At 54.2% G+C, this 18,209-nt stretch overlaps 7 protein-coding genes across 7 annotated transcripts; 3 read left to right on the top strand and 4 right to left on the bottom strand.

Moving 5' to 3' along the window:
• Window positions 1-108: 108 nt before the first annotated feature.
• On the top strand, window positions 109-1,107 carry BDY24DRAFT_389933 (uncharacterized protein). The gene has a single exon (XM_076640601.1). It carries the CDS (start codon window positions 178-180, stop codon window positions 1,048-1,050), a length of 873 nt encoding a protein of 290 aa, XP_076496561.1. The 5' UTR covers window positions 109-177; the 3' UTR covers window positions 1,051-1,107.
• On the bottom strand, window positions 1,102-3,311 carry BDY24DRAFT_389928 (TVP38/TMEM64 family protein). Its single transcript, XM_076640600.1, has 9 exons — window positions 3,109-3,311; window positions 2,951-3,023; window positions 2,771-2,840; window positions 2,408-2,646; window positions 2,253-2,330; window positions 2,136-2,179; window positions 2,039-2,045; window positions 1,813-1,955; window positions 1,102-1,658 (listed from the first exon to the last, which is right to left on the bottom strand). Exons 1-9 carry the CDS (start codon window positions 3,237-3,239, stop codon window positions 1,457-1,459), a joined length of 987 nt encoding a protein of 328 aa, XP_076496560.1. The 5' UTR covers window positions 3,240-3,311; the 3' UTR covers window positions 1,102-1,456.
• A 37-nt stretch (window positions 3,312-3,348) lies between these two features.
• Window positions 3,349-7,721, top strand: BDY24DRAFT_389927 (uncharacterized protein). The gene is made up of 4 exons (XM_076640599.1): window positions 3,349-3,704; window positions 3,786-6,119; window positions 6,208-6,438; window positions 6,536-7,721. The coding sequence occupies exons 2-4, from the start codon at window positions 3,845-3,847 to the stop codon at window positions 7,306-7,308; spliced, it is 3,279 nt and encodes a 1,092-aa protein (XP_076496559.1). The 5' UTR covers window positions 3,349-3,704; window positions 3,786-3,844; the 3' UTR covers window positions 7,309-7,721.
• Window positions 7,722-7,947: 226 nt separating this feature from the next.
• On the bottom strand, window positions 7,948-10,783 carry BDY24DRAFT_389924 (aminotransferase-like domain-containing protein). The gene is made up of 13 exons (XM_076640598.1): window positions 10,600-10,783; window positions 10,433-10,515; window positions 10,221-10,321; window positions 10,067-10,093; window positions 9,851-9,938; window positions 9,633-9,753; window positions 9,467-9,557; window positions 9,191-9,381; window positions 9,022-9,114; window positions 8,872-8,940; window positions 8,672-8,784; window positions 8,496-8,594; window positions 7,948-8,425 (listed from the first exon to the last, which is right to left on the bottom strand). Exons 1-13 carry the CDS (start codon window positions 10,652-10,654, stop codon window positions 8,270-8,272), a joined length of 1,287 nt encoding a protein of 428 aa, XP_076496558.1. The 5' UTR covers window positions 10,655-10,783; the 3' UTR covers window positions 7,948-8,269.
• Window positions 10,784-11,807: 1,024 nt separating this feature from the next.
• Window positions 11,808-12,286, bottom strand: BDY24DRAFT_340674 (ribosomal L28e/Mak16; the record flags this gene model as incomplete). Its single annotated transcript, XM_076637408.1, has 2 exons — window positions 11,808-11,924; window positions 12,062-12,286. 2 exons carry the CDS (start codon window positions 12,284-12,286, stop codon window positions 11,808-11,810), a joined length of 342 nt encoding a protein of 113 aa, XP_076496557.1.
• A 1,888-nt stretch (window positions 12,287-14,174) lies between these two features.
• Window positions 14,175-17,298, bottom strand: BDY24DRAFT_67237 (uncharacterized protein). Its single transcript, XM_076645055.1, has 18 exons — window positions 17,253-17,298; window positions 16,998-17,106; window positions 16,768-16,920; window positions 16,632-16,682; window positions 16,459-16,542; window positions 16,307-16,378; window positions 16,158-16,236; window positions 15,999-16,066; window positions 15,863-15,927; window positions 15,685-15,797; window positions 15,540-15,607; window positions 15,335-15,435; window positions 15,071-15,258; window positions 14,935-14,999; window positions 14,798-14,849; window positions 14,685-14,721; window positions 14,343-14,592; window positions 14,175-14,264 (listed from the first exon to the last, which is right to left on the bottom strand). Coding segments are annotated over exons 2-18 (1,467 nt in total). The 5' UTR covers window positions 17,018-17,106; window positions 17,253-17,298; the 3' UTR covers window positions 14,175-14,263.
• A 215-nt stretch (window positions 17,299-17,513) lies between these two features.
• On the top strand, window positions 17,514-18,065 carry BDY24DRAFT_340638 (uncharacterized protein; the record flags this gene model as incomplete). The annotated part of the gene is made up of 2 exons (XM_076637406.1): window positions 17,514-17,764; window positions 17,885-18,065. Coding segments are annotated over 2 exons (432 nt in total), but the record flags the coding sequence as incomplete, so codon positions are not given.
• Window positions 18,066-18,209: the final 144 nt, after the last annotated feature.

Raw genomic sequence — 18,209 nt, 5'->3', positions numbered from 1 at the left:
AGCGACCTTCAAGGAAGGCCATCAACGGGCCTTGCTCTCGTTGCCATGGAAATCAAAAAGATGTGACTCGTCGAAGTTCGAACGCCCAGGCCGAAAGCTCATCCAGCGCTCCTTCCTTCCTTTCTTTCCTCTCTCTCTCCAACTCTGACTCCCCCTCTCCCTCCTCCTCTCGAAAGAATGTACATCCGACCCGTCCACGCCGAACTGGACGTCCCCACCCTTCACACCTTCCTAGAAACCTACCCTCTCGGCCTGTTCACCACCCACCTCGCAGGTCATCCAACGATCGCTCCTCTCCAAACGACTCACCTCCCTTTCGTCCTGGATCGACCTCCTCCTCCCTCCCCCTCCTCCTCCTTCGACCCTTCCTCACGCGATGCTTCCCCACCACCCTCCTTAGGAACCCTTCGAGCCCACATGGCTCGTGCGAACCCTCAAACCAAAGCTTTGATCTTCGCTCTCACCTCCTCCTCCTCGACCACCTCCAACTCAACCCACCTCTCCGACGAAGTTCTCGTCCTCTTCAACGCTCCCGTCCACTCCTACGTCACCCCTTCCTTCTACATCTCCACCAAACCGACAACCGGCAAAGTGGTGCCTACGTGGAATTACGCAGCAGTTCAGGTCTACGGTCGCCTTCGAGTCTACCACTCCCTCAAGCCAGACGCGACGGATGCGACGGGGGCGTTCCTCTCCAAGCAGCTGGACGACCTGACGGATCGGAACGAGCAGAGGCGGTTTAGGAAGGAGGAGGGTGGCGGGGAAGGCGTGGAGGAGGAGTGTGCTGGTGGGGAGACGAAGACGAAAGAGGGATGGAAAGTGAGCGACGCTCCTTCGAGTTACGTAGAGATTCTCAAGAAGGGGATCGTAGGGCTAGAAATCGAGATCACGAGGATCGAAGGGAGGTTCAAGCTTAGTCAGGAGACGGCTGGGGAGGAGGAAGGGGGGGATTGGAGAGGCGTGGTGGATGGGTTCAGAGGGTTGGGGACGGAGGATGGGAGGATCATGGCTGGGATGGTGGAGGAGAGGGGGAGGATAAGGGATGCTTGAGGGTTCAGAGGGTAGTGCTAGGAGGAAGTTGTATTTATTTAATCATCTGGACCCTCGTTTCTAGATACCGAAAGAAAGAGCCCTCTGGCTTCGTTGGTTCCGCCTTCACTTTCTTCGATTCGTCGCGACGCGTCTCGCTCCTCTTCTCTCAAGTTTCGAAACAGCCTCTATGGCTCTCGTGTTCGGATCTTCGTACCCACACCCTTACACCATACCTTCACACACTCTCAAGCAAACATAATCACCTCTCACCTCTCAAGCTGGTCCTTCAATCTCTCTCGCCCCAACCAACCTCCTCCGTCGGTCTCTCTTCTGTCCTCTCTCTCTCTCTCCTTTGCCTAAAAACACACAAACACATACACAGACAGCATAGTCTCAAGCAAAAGCGTACACATCCCTCCTTTCTCTATGGTCCCCTCCCACCAGCCACCAACCCTCCGTTCTGCACCGGCAACACCTCTCCCTCCTCCTCGTCCTCGTCCGAAAAGTTCATCAACAACGCCTCTCCTTCGCCAGCCCTCGCGGCGTTCTCCTCGTCCGTGAGGAACGGGTCGGGGATGATGGGTGGCATTTGGGGGAGGTGGAGGAGGAGGGAGTGATAGATGTACCTGTGATGAACGAACGAGCGAAGAACGAAGGAGAGAAGGAGACGCGTCGGGGAGGAGGGGTCAGCGCTCGTGCGAAAGCAAGAAGGAGGGCAGAAGAGTCGTGATTGGACCGGGTTGGGTTCAAAAAAAAGATAGAAGGGTGCGAAGGACTCACCACCCAGTCAAGAACGAAATGACCGTAGCGAGCACGATCGATCCGATGTTGAGGAGGGTGGAAACGCGGTCGTGAGGCGCCTCGGAATCAGCGAGGTTGTCGAGTCTGGAACCGACGTAGACTACTAGGATCGTTTTGGGGAGCTGGGAAAGGGAAAGAGAGAAGGAACAGAAGTGAGCTTGGGGCTTGGGACGCGTGGAGAGAGGGAAGAAAGTTCGAGACGGACCATGCATCTGCGGAAAGCGAGCGAGGTCGAAACGAGGGAAGGTCAGGGCTCGTTTGGAGTGCTGGAGGGAGTGGAGTGGAAGATCGAGTGAACTCACGCGGTAGCGATGAGGAAATGGAAGTAGGAAACTGCTTCCAGAGACTGTTGAAAGGAAAAAGAAAGCGATCAGCTCTCGCTCTCCCTTCTCTACTCTTCCGCCCTCACTCAAACTCACCGCATAGAACCCATTCGACAACGCAAACGGCAAAGGACACCACCTCAACGCAATCAACAACGGCAGACTCTTGGATTTCTACCAAACCAAAGCCAACCAAAAAAACAATCAGCTCTGCCCTCTCCCACCCTCTTTCCCCTCTTCTCTGGACTCACCACCACCGCCTGGAAAGCCTCCCACTTCCCACCTTCCCTCCCCTGACCCCCGTTCGCACCCGTGCCCATCATTTTCCCGAACTGTTTCCTGAAGACGTATCTGTAGAGGAAGAACGCGATGGAGGAGCCCGATAGAGTTCCCAAGAAGGCGATGGGGATTCCTCGAGGGAGACCGTAGGTGAAGCCGGCGAAGGTGAGAGAGGAGGCGAATCCGAAGAAGGGAGGGATGGCGGAGAGGGCTGAGACGTAGGGGTGTAGGTGGGTGGGAGGGAGGAGAGGAGCAACGAGGAAGGAGAGGTGAGAAGAGAGCGTGAGAGGGACGTGGAGGAGGAGGGAGCGAGGAAGGAGGAATCGGGGACTTACCAACCATTCCTCCTACGAGAAGGTACCCTGGTGCTCCTAGAGCTTGAATCGAGGCTGCTAGGCGGGTGAACTGAGGCGAACGAAGGAGGAGAAAGACAGGGAAGGAAGGAACGGTCGATGAGCTCGCAAGAACGAACGAACTCGATTCAACTCCTCGATTCGTAACAGTAAAAGGCTCACAAAGTTCCCAATCCTAACAGGTCCTATAGCGATGATTCCAGAGATCAACACAACATGGAACAGAACGAGGATCCTATAGCGAAAGAAAGAAAAGGGGAAACGGGCGTGAGTGCGAAGGAGGAGGGAAGGAAACGAGCTCAGTCGAGTTGAGAGCTGACCAGATGAGAAGCTTCGTGAAGGTCTTGAGCTGACGATAACGACGTGGTATAGATTTTACGTAGTCGTAGGATTGATCAGGGAGAGCTTTGAGATGAGTGAGGATCTGGCGGCGAGTGGAGGAGGAGGACATGGTGGTGGTTTGGAGGTCACCAAGCGAGAGAGGGAGAGGGCGCGCGTCATTCTTTGGGTTGGCAGTAGGAGGATTTTCTTGAGCTTGATTTCGGTAGATAGGTTATAGAAAATCTACGAGATCTCGCTTAGACTTTTGTTAATCTCGTTTCTATATTTTTGTGTTTTCCGTTCCCCTCTCTCTTCTCCTCCCTCTCGTTGTTCGTGCCTCACCTCTCACCTTCTCCCTTCTCCTTCTTCTTCGCCAATCTTCAAGACACCAGCTCAACTCCCTCCTCCTTCCCTCTCCTCTCCTCCGCCTTCCTCCCCTCCCACCAATCTCTACTATCGCCTTCTCTCCCTCCAGTCTCACCTCTCGTCTCGTCCTTTGAGCTCAGACCGCCCGCGCGCTCTCTTCTCCTCCCTCCCTCTTCCTCCCTCCCTCGCATCCATCGTCTTTTCAAAGGAGCCTTCAACCATCATCCAGGTGAGCATATACACTGTATGCACTTGCTTATTAAGAGGTTCGAACATTAACGGTTCTCCTTCTTGTTGTTCTCGTTCCAAGAGAGCCGCGTCTCTCGCTCGACACCTCCTCCCTTCCCTTCCCTTCCTCTCCTTCTCGCCATGTCCCACCACCACGCCATCGAATCCTGGGAAGACGACGATTCCTTCGCTCTCCCTTCCAACGACTTCAATCCTATACGAATCTCGTCCGCTTCCTCGTACTCCTCGGCTGGAGTCGCAGGAGGAGACGAGGACGAGGACGACGATTGGGGAGTCGACGAGGACTTTGGTGGCAGAGTAGGAGCATCCTCGTTCAAGCTCGGAGTTCCTTCTGGCAGTGGAGGAGGAGGTGGTTTGGGAGGTTGGGGAGATGCTGCAGCAGTAGAGAGGGATGGATTCGACGAGATGGACGACGAGGACGAGGACGACAGAACAGACACCCTCAAGGCGGGTCAGACAACCATCCGACTCCCTTCCTCCTTCCTTCGACAATCCTCCTCTACCTCCTCCTCAGACACTCCCACTCTCTCCACACCCAAGACCATGACAGGAACCGTCCGTCGTCTTGCCAACCAATCCTCTATATCCTCCTTCGTCATCCCTCCCGACGTCGACATCGAAGACGGCTTCTCCCTTCCCACGTCGCTCTCCAATCTTAACCTTCGTCCTCTCCGCTCTCAATCCTCCAGAGCGTCCTTCTCCTCCACCACCTCCGCTTCCAACTCTACCAGCACCCCTGGATCCTCTTTCACCTGGGGAGACACTCCCTCGTCGTCGTCCAGCACCAACTCGGCGGGAGGAGCAGCAGCAGCGACAGGAGGGTCCTTCTCGAGGAAGTCGAACGGTCTCAACCATCCTCGTCTTTCAGCACCCTCTCCTTCTTCCAGAGTCGGCAACATCCTCCACATCCCCTTCTCTCCTCCCTCCCTCGTTCGCTCCTCCTCAGAAGCAGGCGACCATCCCTCGGAATCCTCCTCCCTCGACTTCGCCGCCGACGCTTCGGAGGACGTGGACGATCTCGATGGCATCGTCCTTCCCGATCCTCTCTTCTTCAGTCGCACCAACGATCTTCGCCTCCAGGCTCTCCTCGACGCCAAAGGGAAAGGAAACAATCCTCCAGCCTCGCATCACTTCTCCTCCAACGCGGCCAACTCGTCGTCTCGCTCGAACAAGAAGAACGGAGGAGGAGGAGCCGACAACGTACGGATCGTCAGTGCTGGAGGAGCAACGGACGAGGACATGAGCTTCGAGGCAGGATTAGTGATTGACGACGATGTGCCGATCACGATGGGGAGGTTGGGAAGGGTCAGGTCCAAGGCGAGGAACAAGACGTTGCCTCTGCCGAAGAGGGACGTCGGAGGGAAGGGACGGGTCGTGGGAGGGAAGAACGCTGGAGGGACGGTTCCTTCTGGGAGAGCGTCGGGGAAGGAGGATTGGGAGAAGGATTTGGAACGAGAACGAGGATGGGGAAGAACCAAGAGTCCGAATCCTCCCCCCGTGTCGGTGAGGGAGACGTTCCGTCAGCCGGAGGACCACCAGCACCCCTCTCCCCCCCCTTCCTCCTCTCGACCTACTCCTGCCACGTCTACGAGACCTCGAGCTCCTCAGTCTCGGTCAGCAACTGCTGGATCCCTCGCCCACACTTCCAACCCTCTCAACTCCTCCCCTCCTGGATCCTCCCTTCGAGCCGCCAAATCCAACGCCAGAATCAACCTCGGACACGGATCCGCTTCCTCCTCTTCTCTCCACCCCTCTTCAGCAGCTCCTCCCTCTCCCTCCCCTCATCAACAACCCCACTACCCAGGCTCTCATGCCGCTTCCCTCCTCAGTCGGAAATCCTCCCTCCCCATGCTCTTCGCCAACGAACAAGAACGTTCGTCCACTCCCTCCTCCGTCGCTGGATCGTCTTCAGGAGGAGGAGGAGGAGGCAGTCGTTTCGCAGCTCCCACAGCAGCCAGCATCGCTCGTCAACGAGATCGTATAGGAGGTCCAGATCTCTTCAACCCTCCCAACTCCACCTCCCCTCCCACCTCCTCTCGTCCCTCCACTCCTTCCTCCCCTTTCCCACTCAGCCCAAGCATGGCGACCGTTCAACCCTTCCATCAACGACTCACCATGCCCACCTCGTCGTCGAGACAGAAGACGAGATCAGCGATCACTCCGAACCTTTTTTCAGCGGGAAGTCATCCAACCGTGACGACGACGGTTCCGACGCCTAGCAGGAGAGCAACCACGATTCCGAAGCCCGAGCTGGTCTCGATGCCGAAGAAGAAGAGGCAGTATGGGGATGGAACGGAGCTGGACGGGTTTGAGGATCTGAAGGTCGATAGGGAGAAGGAAGGGAGGTACAGGGTTGGGAATGTTCCGACGACAACTTCGACGCCGACGAGAAGAGGTGAATCTCCTTTTCTTCTCTTCTGCTCTTTCTATTTCGGTCCGAACTAGGGGCTGACTCTCTTCATCTACCTTCGACGGCGATTCAGAAACCAAACCCTTACCCTCTTCCTCAGCAACCTCTCCTCCCGCCAACCCTCCGTCGCGTCAAGGTTTCCTTCGCTCGAAACTCACGCAGGTCACCTCGTCCCTCACCGCCGCTACGACTTCCACCGATCTCAAGAGGAAGAAACCTACTGCCACGGAGAAGTCATCGTCGAAGACGGGACCTCCGAGGACGATCAAACTCATTCGATACATGGGCGAACCAAGTTCGAAAGGTGCGTTTCTCTCCTCTTCCTTTCGTCCCTGTTCTCGAAGCTCAAAGCTTGAAACTGACGTCTTCTCGCATCTTGTTTTTTTCCTATTCCCATCCAGTCCGAGGTCAAATGCGCTACAACCCCAAAACCCTTCGGTGGGAAGGGAACGAATCCGCTCTTCAAGCCTTCGAAGGTCTCTCCTCCTCCGCTCGACCCCTCCTCATCGCTCACCACACCGGGAAATCAACCACCTCCCTCTCGTCCTTCACCACCAGCCACACTTACACCCACACCGATCTTCACTCCATCGCCCTCACCAACAACAACCTCAATCCCTCCCACTCCAGCTTGAACACCCATCTCCCCGGAAGTCCAGTCTCCTCAGCAGCCATCTCCCTCACCGCCAAAGTCGTCGGCAACATGTGGTTCGATCCGGAACGAATGAAATGGATCCACATGGGAGGTCGAGGAGAAGAGGAAGAAGAAGACGTCTTCGCTGGGATGGACGACGAGGACGAAGTCGAACTTGCCCTCAAAGGCCCCTCTGCGACTTCTGGATCCGTAGCGGAGAGGGAGGAGAAGCGATCTTCCTCTCGAGCACGAAGGATCAGGGAATCGGGAGCGTCGAGCAACAGTGGGATGGATCTGGACGAGTTCCTCGCCTCGGAAGGGGAGGAGGACGAGGGAGATGGGGATAGGAGGAGGAAGGAGAAGGAGAAGGAGTTTGCGAGACGGTGTAGACTTGCTGAGGAGGGCCATCGAGCGGAGGTTGCTGGGTGGGGGTTGGGAGTGAAGGTGACGAGGGAGAGGGAGGAGGGGAGGTTGTGGGAGATTCGGAGGGTGGCGATGAGGACGGGGAAGGAGGGCAGTTCGAGGTCGCTGAATCAGTAGTCTAGTTCGCTCGGTTTCTCTGCTTCGTTTTCGTTCTCGTTCTCTTCTCTCTTCCCTGGACTAGATTAGCTAGTTTTCGGTCTTGGTTTCGGTTTTCGGTTTTCGGTTTTCGGTTTCGTTCTCCCTTCGTTCTCTCTTCCCACCCATCCATCTTTCCCCTTACTCTCTTCGTCCATCCGTTTTCGTTCATGCCAACATACTACATCTTTACACGCCCCTTCCTTCACATTTTCTTGCCATCTTACGTACGTATATGTCTTTTCCTTCGCTTCGTTCTCTCTCCCCCACATGTTTTAACGATTCTCTCTCTCTTCGACTCTCTTCGTCTTCTTTCGCCTTCGCTTTGCATTGATGATCCATCTTTTTTCATTCTCTCTCTTTCGGACTCATTCTATGCATCCTACTCGTCGAGCTCCGATTTTGGTGAAAGATGCAGGGTCAGGGTTGCGGGGAGAGGAAGGCGCGAAGGAGGAGGAGGACGCGTCGTGAATCGCAAGGCAGCAGGAAGGGCAGAATTGAAGGCAAATGTGCTCAAACTGGCTGCATGCAGTGTCGAATTGAGCATACAGTTCGACCTCTGTCTTTGACAGCCTAGTGCATCCGGCAGGAGAGAAGTAGCTTCCAGCGCCACTCTCCTTCGATCTCGACGCGTCGTCTGGGTCCCTGAGTTTCAGAGCATTAGATACCGGAACGTCCCTTCTAAGATACTACGCAGAGTCTATTGTACTTTTGGGTGGATGAATGGGTTGTATGGGATGGGATGGGTGGGGCGTAGGAGGTCGTTACTAGATGAAACACACAAAATGAAACAGAGCGAGGGAAAGATGCGAAGCAAGAACGGTGGAAAGCAAAAGCAGAAAACGAGCTGAAAGATGCGAACGATGCGAGACACGAGAAAGTGTTCTGTACCGAACCTAGAAACATACCTCGCAGTCTACGAATCAGAGTCTATACGCAGCGTCTAAGCGTCGATACCCTCCTCCTTCCTCGCCTCCCTGATCGCAGCAGCGAGTCTCTTGAATCCCTCGTCAGCGGCATCTCGCTCGATGATGGAGAAGGCGACTCGGAACTTGGAGGAGACCTTTCCGGAGGGGTAGAAGGAGGTTCCAGGGACGACCTGTGATCGAGAAGGAAGAGGGAGTGAGTCGTTGAGCTCGACGCGTCTGAACGGTGGAAGGACGACTCACGAGAACTCCGTGCTCAATGGCTCGGCTGAGAGCGAGGTGGGAAGCGTCCTTGAGAGGAGCGACGTCAATGAACAAGAACATTCCGGCGACGGGAGAGACCTGATAAGAACGAAAGAGGAGACGAGTCAGGTTCGGATCGTCGTCGGAGAGGGAAAGAGAAGGGAACGAAGACTCACCCAGGTAGCAAGACCATCGAGGTGCTTGTGAGCGAGCTCCTCAAACCACTCTCGTCTGTTCTCGTAGACCATGGCGACCTTTTTAGCGTGCTCGAGGAAGCCATCGATGCCCCCTGAAAAAAAAAAGGAAAGAAAGGCGAGAGTGAGATCGAGGTTTCGACGCTTCGAATCGAGAGAAAAGGAAGAGGCAGCGGACTCACACTTGGAGACAAGACTCCAGACGATGGCCTGAGACATGGAGGAAGGCTGGAGGTTGACGATGGCGGAGTCTAGGAGAAAGAGAAAGGAAGGGGAGTCGATCAACTTCGAGCTTTCTTCGACTCGTCGCATTTCAAGGATCGAAGACTCACAAACATCCATGGCGTTGATGATGGCAGTAGGTCCAGCGGCGAAACCGAGTCGAAGACCAGAGGAGAGAACCTTGGAGAAGGAGTCGAATCGGACTGAAAACGACCAAGACGAAGAAAGGTGAGCTCGATGAAGACGCGTCGAGAAGACTTTTGAAAAGGGAAAACGAACCGGTAAGTCCTCCCTCAGGAACGACTTGGGTCTCGAGCTCAAAGTAGGACTTGATCATCTTGGGGGCGAGGAAGTAGTAGGGATCGTCCTCGATGATGATGATTCCGTGGTCGGCGCAAACTCGAAGGACCTCGAGCTTTCGCTCGACAGAGGCAGAGCAACCAGTAGGGTTTCCTCCGACAGGGACGGTGCTGTTCGCGAAAAAAACATCGAAAGCAATGATGAGCTTCTCGCTTCCGAAGTTGTAGCAGAAAGAGGAAGAGAGAGCGAGCTCACTAGACGATGGTGGGCTTCTTCTCTCCCGCGGGCCAGTTCTCCAGCATCTTCCTCATCCTGACGGGATCGAGACCCTCGGAGTCGACGTCGACTAGCATGGGAGCAAAGAGACGAGAGTCAGGATCGGGTCAGAGCAGAAGAGGAACAGAAAGAGGAGTCGACTCACCCTCGTGCATTTTGCAGTTCAAGACCGAGAGGATCGAGATGACTCCAGAGTAGGCAGGAGACTCAATAAGGACGTTGTCTCCAGGAGAGACAAGAACGTGAAGAGCCTTGGAGATCAGGTCCTGACCGAGGTGAAGAGAGGGAGGAGAGGATAAAGCAAAAGTCAGCCTGTGAGCTTGACGCGCTCGTTCGGGCATCGAAAAGGAACGAAGAACGGACCTGGCATCCAGCACCAAGAGAGACTCGCCACGAGTCGTTTCGAGGTCGGTTGTGGACTTGGGAGGAGAACTCAGTGACGAAGTTGTTCCTGTAGCGAAGAAGAAGACCCGGAGGAAGGAAGGGAGGGAGGGAAGAGGTCAGCGAATCGAAGCTCACGAGCTCGTCCTTTCCTTCCCTGCTCGAGGATCCGGCAGAAGGTCAGCTCCAAAGACTCACAACCGAGGCCATCCTTGAGTGGGTCCGCTAGAAACGAGCAGGAGAAGAGGTCGAAGGAAAACAGGCGTCAGAAGAGGATTCCAAAACACAGAGGTTGAGCTCGACTTTTTTCGGCCTCCCTTCGGGTTCGCACGAAGAACGAACGTGGACTCACTAGGAAAGAGCCTCGACCATGTCATCTCCCTCGATGAGGAGATCCATACCCTCGATCCCTTCCTCAGCTCCGAGGGGAGGAGACATGTGCAAGGTCAAGGCCTAGGAGCGTGAAAGGCAAGGAGGAGGGAGAGAGGGTGTGAGCTCTTCGATTCGTTTCGTCCTTCCCCTCCGTCTGGTTTTGAACGACGACAGAAAGGGATGAGAGCTCACCTTGAAAGGGAAAGTTCCAGGGTTGGGTCGTCCAGCGAGGAAGGAAACTCGCTCGGCGTTCTCGTGCTTGAAAAGTCCTCGGACTGGAGGTGAGCAAAAGGAAAGGAAGGAGGGGAAGGTCAGAAATTTGGTTCGTTCGAGCTCGCCGCTTTTCTCGCGCTACTCACTTCCATCGTGAGTCTTGAGCTGAGCAAGAGGAGAGAAGAGAGTAGTGTGATCCATAGTTGAGAGCTGTGAGAAAGTGAGAGTAGTGAGAAGGGGAGGTTGTTGTGGTTGAAGGGCGAGTCAGGTTCAGGTTCGAGTTTTCGAATCATGGGGTGGAGGAGGGGGGTCGGAGAACCTTGAGACGGCGACCTGTTTTGAAGGACAGTAACGAAAGTGCAGTCATCTCTCTCTTTTTAATACTAGAACGACTGGTCTCGAGAAGTCACGAGAGGTGTCGAGAGCGGTTTTGTTCGGAGGAGGAAGGAAAAGACCGACGGAGAAAGGAACAGACCTGGGTCGCGTCTCGACCTTTTCTGGCTCGTCTCTCTCTCTCTCTCTCTCGACGGGAGCAGTTTTGTAATTTCCAAGAAGGCATATGATCGTAGTAGAGTCGTATCCTTCTTCCCCGTTTCCCTTCCCTCCTACCAGCTTCGTTCAGGTTCAAACGACGCTTTAAGCCTCAACCTCGACGGGGGCGGCGACGACCTGGGAGAGAAACGGAGGAAGAACGAGAGATCAGCTACACGTGAAGCGAGGAGAGATACAGGAAATGGTGGAGAGGGAAGAACGCACCTTGTGTCGGGGCTTCCTGTCCTTGGTGGTGGAGGGGGAAGCAGCCTCGATCTGGGAAGCCTGGAGAGCAGAAGCTCGGGCGAGAGCCGAGCTGTAGGTCGTTGAAGTGAAGTTGAAATCCGAGTTGAGCGACGAGGTGGTGTAGGAGAGTATGAAGAAGAAGTGGAAGAAGAAAGAGGAGGAGTCAGTAATTTGATCTTTGCTCGACGGAGGGGAGAAGGAACGCGACGGAGAGGACGAGACGAGGGAAGAGAAGCTAGCTAAGATGCGAGAAAGAGAGAGAGATGAAGAGAAGAAAGGTGTGCCCGACCAGCAATGAGGCCCAACTCCACAGAAGTAAGAGGTAGAGAGCACGGAAAAGGTCGGGACTGAATCGATCTAGCAACGATTGATCGAACCGTAGGTTTCTGGAAACCTCTCCTGCTTCGACTCGAGAGTCGAAGAGAGAGGTTGAGATAGGACGGGGTTGGATCCATTGCGGAAGTGTAGTAGAGAGTGGAGATGAGAGTGGACAGGGATGTGTGTAGGAGGTATAGGAGAGTCGAGACGAAACGAAACGAGGCGTGAAACGAAGGGAGGGGAAGGAAGGAAGGGACACTCACGTCCTGAGGTCGGGTCGGTATCCCTTAGCGGCAGTCTCGACGGCAATGATCTTGGCAACTCGCCTCTGTCCGGCGTTTCCCTTGAGGGCAACGGATCGGATGGCCTTCTTGACCTGTGAGGAGCGAACGAAGAAGCAAGAACGAAACGAACGAGGTCAACTCTCGAGCTCCTTCCCTTTCTTTTGAGCTTCCCTGCCTTCTCCTCCCTCCCTCTCTTGTTCGAACGACGGCTTCGAAACGGCGTACTCACGTGTCGGGGGTTGGCTCCAATGATTCGGGTGGAAAGGGTGAGTCCTCCGGTCTCGGTGGAAGGGGTGATAGCAACAGTCTTCAAGTTGGCGAGTCCAGAGTACTTGAAAGAGTGGATGTTTCGGAGGTTTCCAGGCTCAGACGAGAAGATGGGTCCCTCGACGGTTCGCTTGACGATGAAGGAGTTCGACTTCCTGAGGAGGAGCCACTGAAGATCGGCAGACATCTTGGAGAGGAAAGGAGGTGGAAGGTGCTGTTCGAGAGAAGAGGAGGAAGGGGAGTCGAGGTCAGCTCTCGTCGTTTCGTAGAGATCACAGAGCGAGTTTGGAAATGTGTGGTCGGGAAGGGGAGGAGAGAGAGCTGTAGAGAGTGTAGGATCAAAGGTTCCCCTCTCAACTAAGGAAAGTTGAGAGACCTGGGTGCAAGGAAGGAAGGGAGTCGACTCGACCATCTGAGCTCGACTCCTTCCTCCCTTTGAGCTTGAACGAGCCTGACCTCCCCCTCCCTCAGGTCCAGAGCTTTCGTTCAGCACATCCTAACACACCTCCATCTCCCTCTACATCCCTTCCTCCGAAATCCATCCGAGACCCATCCTTCCACCGGCCAGGAGAGGGAAGAACGAGTCCAATCGTTCCCTCTCTTCTCGTTCCTCCTCCTCCCTTCGACCCTGCTTTCCTGCTCCTCCTGGGCTCGGATTTCGTCCGTTCGAGTTCGGGCGTGGATTGTAGATGGGAGGGAATGATCTGCTGGTGATAGGGAGGTCGTGGGAGGAAGAACTAACGTTGAGAGGAGGGGAGGGAGTTGGCTTCAGAGGTCAAAAGAAGGAAGAGGTTGAAAGCTTGCAAAAAACTCTCAGCCTCCCGCGGTCTCTTCCCCCCCTCCCTTCTCTTCTCTTTCTTCCTCCAACCACGACCCCCTCCTCCACCTTATTTCTCTTCTCTTCCTCTCTGAACGTTCCAGCTGGGTGCTTCGGCAAAATCTGTCGATAAACATCAAGCAAAAGCGCCAGGGAGTCGCTCTCCTCGTCCTCCCTCGCCTTCCCTCCCTCGTTCCTCTTCTCGTCCTTCCATCTCAACTTGACGCCTCCAGTCCCTTTAACCATCATCTCCACCCCACCTACCGACTCTTCGCATCTGCCTCGCACCAGCACCGACGAGAGTTTCGCAGATCAGAGGCATCGCAAGACGCAGGGAGATCCGGATCGAGCGACGAGCTCACCTCCAGAGACGTCTTTGCTACAGATCCTCACGATCTATCAGCATCGGCTGCTCTGGGAGCGGCGGATCAGCGTTGTCTCACATCCTGTCTCTCTCTAAGCCAGCCTTTTCTTTGACTCTTTGCCCCTCCCTCCCGCCCTCTCTCGTCCAACCTTCCCTCAACGCTCTACCCTCTCCCTCGCATCTCGTACAATACAAATGCCTTGGCTTATGATGAATCCTTCTCGATACCATTCGTCCTTTCTCTTCTAAGCGAAAGCAACGAAGGCCAGAGGAGAGAGACCCGACTGAGCGATTCGCGTCGTCTTTTTCTCCCTCCTTTTGACTCCGATCTCTCGCCTGAAAGCAAAGCTTCTTTGTTAGCAACAGCAACCACACCGAGAGCAAGCTCCTGGTTCTCAAAGGTAAGACGACCGAAACCTCTTCCTTCCTTCAAGGTAACGCTTCATTTCGTTCCCAATCGTCCGCTCGCGGCGACGAGGAGAGATATCCAAAGCAAAAACCATCTATAACGACGCGTCGGGAGACCAGAGATGAAAGCTCGCTTATGGGAATACCTCTTGATGCAGAGGGATCCAATGTGATGGAAGAGGACGTCACGGGAAAGAAATCAGAAGGACGCGACGATCAGCGAGGTTGCTCGAGACCCACTCTGTCTTTCAACAACTCCTCCCATACAACCAGGAAGGTTGGTTTGAAAAATTGTGAAATCGGAGGACGACTTGATGATAGCCATCTTGCAGAAAAGTAAGGGGAAGGCGCGAGTCAGATCTCTTTGGGAAAGAGGTCGTTGAGCGAAGGACGTGGGCCTCGATAGCTTCGTATTTCGGTAGTGGTTGTATTCTGGCGGAGCAGAACGAGAGGGGGGATCTGAAAACAAATGTCGTGAATTCATATCGCGTAAAATCAGCAAAGTGAAGAAGAGACCGGGCCACATCGTGCTTCTCCCATCCTCTCCCCCCAACGCACTGCCAATCGACAGTGTGTCTACGAGAAGCAAGGAAAGGAGTCAGCACGTCGAACGTCGTCAAGCAAAAACACAGAAGGAGGAGGTATAGGACGAACCATCGACCCAACACCCTCTCGTCGTCCAACGACTCCCTTTCATCCGACAAAGCGCGTCGTTCTCGACCAAACTCGTCCACATCTCGAGCTCCAGTCCTCGATCCAGTTTCCATTCTCGATAAGGACTCGTTGAATTCACCGATGACCGATCGAGAAGAAGACGTTGAAGCGAATGGACGAGAGGAAGACGAAGGGCCGTCGGGGTCGCTCTCGAAGGAGATGGAGATACGTCTGCTGCCGATGGTGATTCCTGTAGTAGCAGGTCGAAGAAGACACCAGAGAGGAAAACATTTTGGATTCGAGATGTTTCCGAGATAGACTCAGGAGTTCGATTCGGCTTACCGTCGAGGACTCGAACGAGCTCGGCTGCTCGACGCGTCTGTTCAGAAGTGAGCAAAGAGGAGTAGGATCAGCTCAAGTTTCCAAACACGACGAAGCGTAATTCGAGAACATACGGTGAACTCTAGATGAGCAGTAGAGCTATCCATGGTGTACGTGATCTTGATGCTGCAAAGCGAGAGGGAAAACGACGAAGGAGGCGAAAAGTCTGTTCAGCTCAGCGCCTAAACGAAGAAGGGGAGATCGGACGAACTAGGCGAAGGAAGATCCGGGAAAGTAGTGTTTGAGCTCAGGTGCAGTGAAGCGAGGTGGTAGGTTCTGAGAGAGGACATTGAGGTCAGTTTGAGGTAGGACGAACAGAGACAAAGCGGAGAGGAGAGGAGACTAACTTTGACGAGCAGAGCGGTGGACTCCTCAAGATCGGGAGGTTGATATCGCTTGGATACAGATGAGGGAGAGGGGGATTGAGGTCTCCTCGCACGAAGCAGGCTTTTCGATTTCCACGTGCCGTTTTGAAGGTCGAAGCTTTCTGCTTTGGAAAAAGTGACCTCCATTCGTCGAGAGCCGACCATCGTACCTAGATGACGAAAAAACAAAGCCAATATGATCAGTGTCGAGAGGCGGCAAGGCGTGAGTATAAACAAGGAACTCACCGTTCAGAGCGGCCTGAGCGAGGACAGCGTCCGACTCTTTCTCAAAGTCGACGAACGTGAGACTGGTTCCACGTTGCTTGTCTACTAAATAAGTGTTGGCACTGAGGATGAAGGAAGAAAGAGGCAAGCATCGTCAGCTATTGCTTCAAAGGAGGAGGTGGGTGGCAGAGGGAAGGTGCGCGACGAAGCGGACCAGTAAACAAACCAGTAAACAACGCCATGCTGACCAAAGAGCTTTAGAAGCTCCGACTCGGAAAGGGAGGGATCCACTGACTGAGTTTCAGGGATGAAACAAAGAATGCGAACGCGTCAGTCGGTAGGCGACGGAAAAAGAGGAAGGGGAAACTTACAGAAGCGACGAGAGTTCGGCAAGGAGTCCCTGTAGAATCCGAAGAAGCGTACGAGATCTGAGCTCTTTGTAATCCGATGATGGTATCGTTCATCTGTCTGAGTGCGATCTTGGCTGATCGAAAAAAATCGGACAGTTCGGGACGCGCGGATGGACGAAAGCGAGAAAGTCGTACGAACCGTCAACAGGGTCTTGGAACTCAACGAAAGCAATCCGCTTGTTTTTCAAGGTACGAGTCCGAGTACTGTCAGTGAAAAAGCTGCAGTGGTCAGTCGTTGGTTTTGGAGAGGAAAGCGAGGCAGGAAACGACCGCACTCTTCGACGCGTCCGAATCGCCCAAAGAGTTCTTGAAGGTCGGTATCAGAAGTTGTCGGTCCAATATCCTGAGGTGAGGTGAGTTCCAGTTCGGATGGAAGAGTCAGATTTGGCCTCTGTACAGAGCCAAACGGGACGACGCGACGCGACTGGACGAACGGAAATGAACAGGGTGCAGAAGTCTCGAGAGCCACCGGAAGCGTTCCATGATGGACCTCGCTTCGAAGGAGATCTAGACCTGACGAAGAGATGCACAGCGATCAGTCTCGACTCTCGGTCTCGAGACTGAGGAGAAGAGATCGACGCACCTTCTTCGCTCGTGTCGTCCGGAAGCAACGAAGGAGTTTGGACGGTCTGGAGACGACGAGCGAGTTTTTCTCCTTCATAAAAAACAAAGAGATCGAAATTAACTTAGTAGGATGCGGCCAGCAAAGATCGAGAAGGAAAAAAGAGGACGAACGGAGGAGGAGACAACGCGTTGGGAGATGGTTTGTAGACCTTCGAAGGAGAGTACAAAACCGGACGCTCGAGAGAGTAAGGATCTCTGGTTCGAATAAGCGTTAGACAGAAGCTTCAACATTGGGAGTTCTCGATTTGGAACAAAAGATGGGAGGAAGGAAAGGGAGAGCTCACGTGAAGGTCGACGCCCCTTGCCTCGATCTTGAATCCAAATTCTTCCCACTTCTATCGAGATTGAACTGGTCTAATATCAGCTACGTCTTCTCCACCTTCGAATCAAGACTTTGTAAGGAAGTCGACCTGAACTTGCCTTCTGAGCTCGCTCTTGATCACGTCCTGAGCCTCGTCCTCCTCGACCCTGTCGTTCTCCTCCCTCCTGAGAGGACCCGTGGGAGCTATGGGTGGAGGCGAAGCAGAAGCAGGCTTTGAAGCCACTCCGATGCTTTGAAGAAGGTTGAAGCACCTGAAGAAAGACGAGCGAGGAGGTCAGACAGAACGAGAGGGCCAGGGAGGGAGGGAGGAGAGACAAGGTGAGCTCACTCGAGTTCGACTTCGTCCATTTTTGACCGATCCAGGATGATTACGAAGCAAGGACTTCGTTGAGAGAGCAAGGAAGATGAGGAGTCGCTTGAGAAGAGCGTCAAAAGATCTAGAGAGTGCCCAAGATCGAGGGGGAGGAGAAAGAACGATGGGAGGAAGGGAGGAGGATGGTGAGCTTCGCTCTTCCCTTCGTTCCCCTTTCCTCCGCCTCCTTTGGTCTATGTCTCACCGAGACCTGCTTAGACGGATACTCACGAGTGTCTTACTGATTCCAAGCAGTAAATCGAGAAGGTTTCAAATGAAGCGAGTGAAAGTTGAGGGGGGAATAGAGTTGAACCTGAAGGAAAAGGCTGTCTCCCACTGAACGACGACCTTCCCCTTCTCTTTCTTTCTCCCTTCCTCTGGCCTCCATGTCCTGGTCAACAACTCTCCTCTCCCACGCCTCGACAGTCTCACCTGCAACTCAGATCCCGTCCAAAGAGTACCTCGCCCATACCGATCGTTTCATTCTCATCTCAGAGCTCGTTTCACTGTCTCATCCTCCCTCGCCTCCCCTTCCCTCTCAACAACGGTTCGACTTTGCAAGCTTCTCAACTCGAGGACATCAGGACGGTGCTCAGTTTGGACCGATCTCTAGCTACCGAGGTGCTGGAAGAATTGGAGCAGATGCTGGAGATCGTGAAGGGGAGGATGAAGGCTCAGATGAGAGAAGAGAAGGGCTTCGAGTGGGACATCTGTGATGGGTTTCATCCTATCCCTTCCATGAGGTGAGTTTAGAAGCCCGTGGATCCTTGGAAGAGGGTTGAAGCTAGTTCGAAGGACGAGGTAGAACGGTGAGGACGGGGTGGACAAGGCGCTGATCGCTTCCCTTGTTTCGACTCTCATAGACATCTGCATCTCCACGTCTACTCGAAGGACCTGGTCTCCACTTTCATGAAGAAGAAGAAGCACTACCAGGCCTTCCACCCGAGTCTCGGCTACTCTCTCAGTCTTGAAACAGTGAAGGCATGGTTGCTCGGTTCGTCTCTCTTTCTTGCTCGATTTCCGTCGTTCTTTCTCGAGTTCTGACCCCTGATCCCCGCTTCTCGTCGTTTTGTTAGACCAAGACATGGAGGTGAGTTTCCAAGTTCGTTATAACTTCTTCTCTCGACCCAGCGAGCTGATCTCGACCCGCGACGCGTTCCTCTCCTCCTCCAGCTCCTCGCCGTCGAT

Source organism: Mrakia frigida (assembly GCF_051309035.1).
Source record: "Mrakia frigida strain ATCC 22029 unplaced genomic scaffold BDY24scaffold_16, whole genome shotgun sequence".
NCBI classification, from domain to species: Eukaryota; Fungi; Basidiomycota; class Tremellomycetes; order Cystofilobasidiales; family Mrakiaceae; genus Mrakia; species Mrakia frigida.
Note: the sequence above shows the minus strand (reverse complement) of the source record. Positions and strands in the feature narration are given on the sequence as shown.

What these genes read in the sequence shown, in the direction of transcription:
- BDY24DRAFT_389933 (XM_076640601.1), top strand. Translation starts at nt 178, where the DNA reads ATGTACATCCGACCCGTCCACGCCGAACTGGACGTCCCCACCCTTCAC.
- BDY24DRAFT_389928 (XM_076640600.1), bottom strand. Translation starts at nt 3,239, where the DNA reads ATGTCCTCCTCCTCCACTCGCCGCCAGATCCTCACTCATCTCAAAGCT. An exon ending in AGGCTTTCCAGGCGGTGGTG is followed by an intron (nt 2,331 to 2,407) that starts GTGAGTCCAGAG and finishes TTGGTTTGGTAG; the next exon opens with AAATCCAAGAGTCTGCCGTT. An exon ending in TGTCGAATGGGTTCTATGCG is followed by an intron (nt 2,180 to 2,252) that starts GTGAGTTTGAGT and finishes TCCTTTCAACAG; the next exon opens with TCTCTGGAAGCAGTTTCCTA.
- BDY24DRAFT_389927 (XM_076640599.1), top strand. Translation starts at nt 3,845, where the DNA reads ATGTCCCACCACCACGCCATCGAATCCTGGGAAGACGACGATTCCTTC. An exon ending in TTCGACGCCGACGAGAAGAG is followed by an intron (nt 6,120 to 6,207) that starts GTGAATCTCCTT and finishes ACGGCGATTCAG; the next exon opens with AAACCAAACCCTTACCCTCT. An exon ending in GGGCGAACCAAGTTCGAAAG is followed by an intron (nt 6,439 to 6,535) that starts GTGCGTTTCTCT and finishes ATTCCCATCCAG; the next exon opens with TCCGAGGTCAAATGCGCTAC.
- BDY24DRAFT_389924 (XM_076640598.1), bottom strand. Translation starts at nt 10,654, where the DNA reads ATGGATCACACTACTCTCTTCTCTCCTCTTGCTCAGCTCAAGACTCAC. An exon ending in CTGGAGTCTTGTCTCCAAGT is followed by an intron (nt 8,785 to 8,871) that starts GTGAGTCCGCTG and finishes TTTTTTTTTCAG; the next exon opens with GGGGCATCGATGGCTTCCTC. An exon ending in CCATTGAGCACGGAGTTCTC is followed by an intron (nt 8,426 to 8,495) that starts GTGAGTCGTCCT and finishes TCTCGATCACAG; the next exon opens with GTCGTCCCTGGAACCTCCTT.
- BDY24DRAFT_67237 (XM_076645055.1), bottom strand. Translation starts at nt 17,017, where the DNA reads ATGGACGAAGTCGAACTCGA. An exon ending in GGACGACACGAGCGAAGAAG is followed by an intron (nt 16,237 to 16,306) that starts GTGCGTCGATCT and finishes TCTCTTCGTCAG; the next exon opens with GTCTAGATCTCCTTCGAAGC. An exon ending in GTTCCAAGACCCTGTTGACG is followed by an intron (nt 15,798 to 15,862) that starts GTTCGTACGACT and finishes TTTTTCGATCAG; the next exon opens with CCAAGATCGCACTCAGACAG.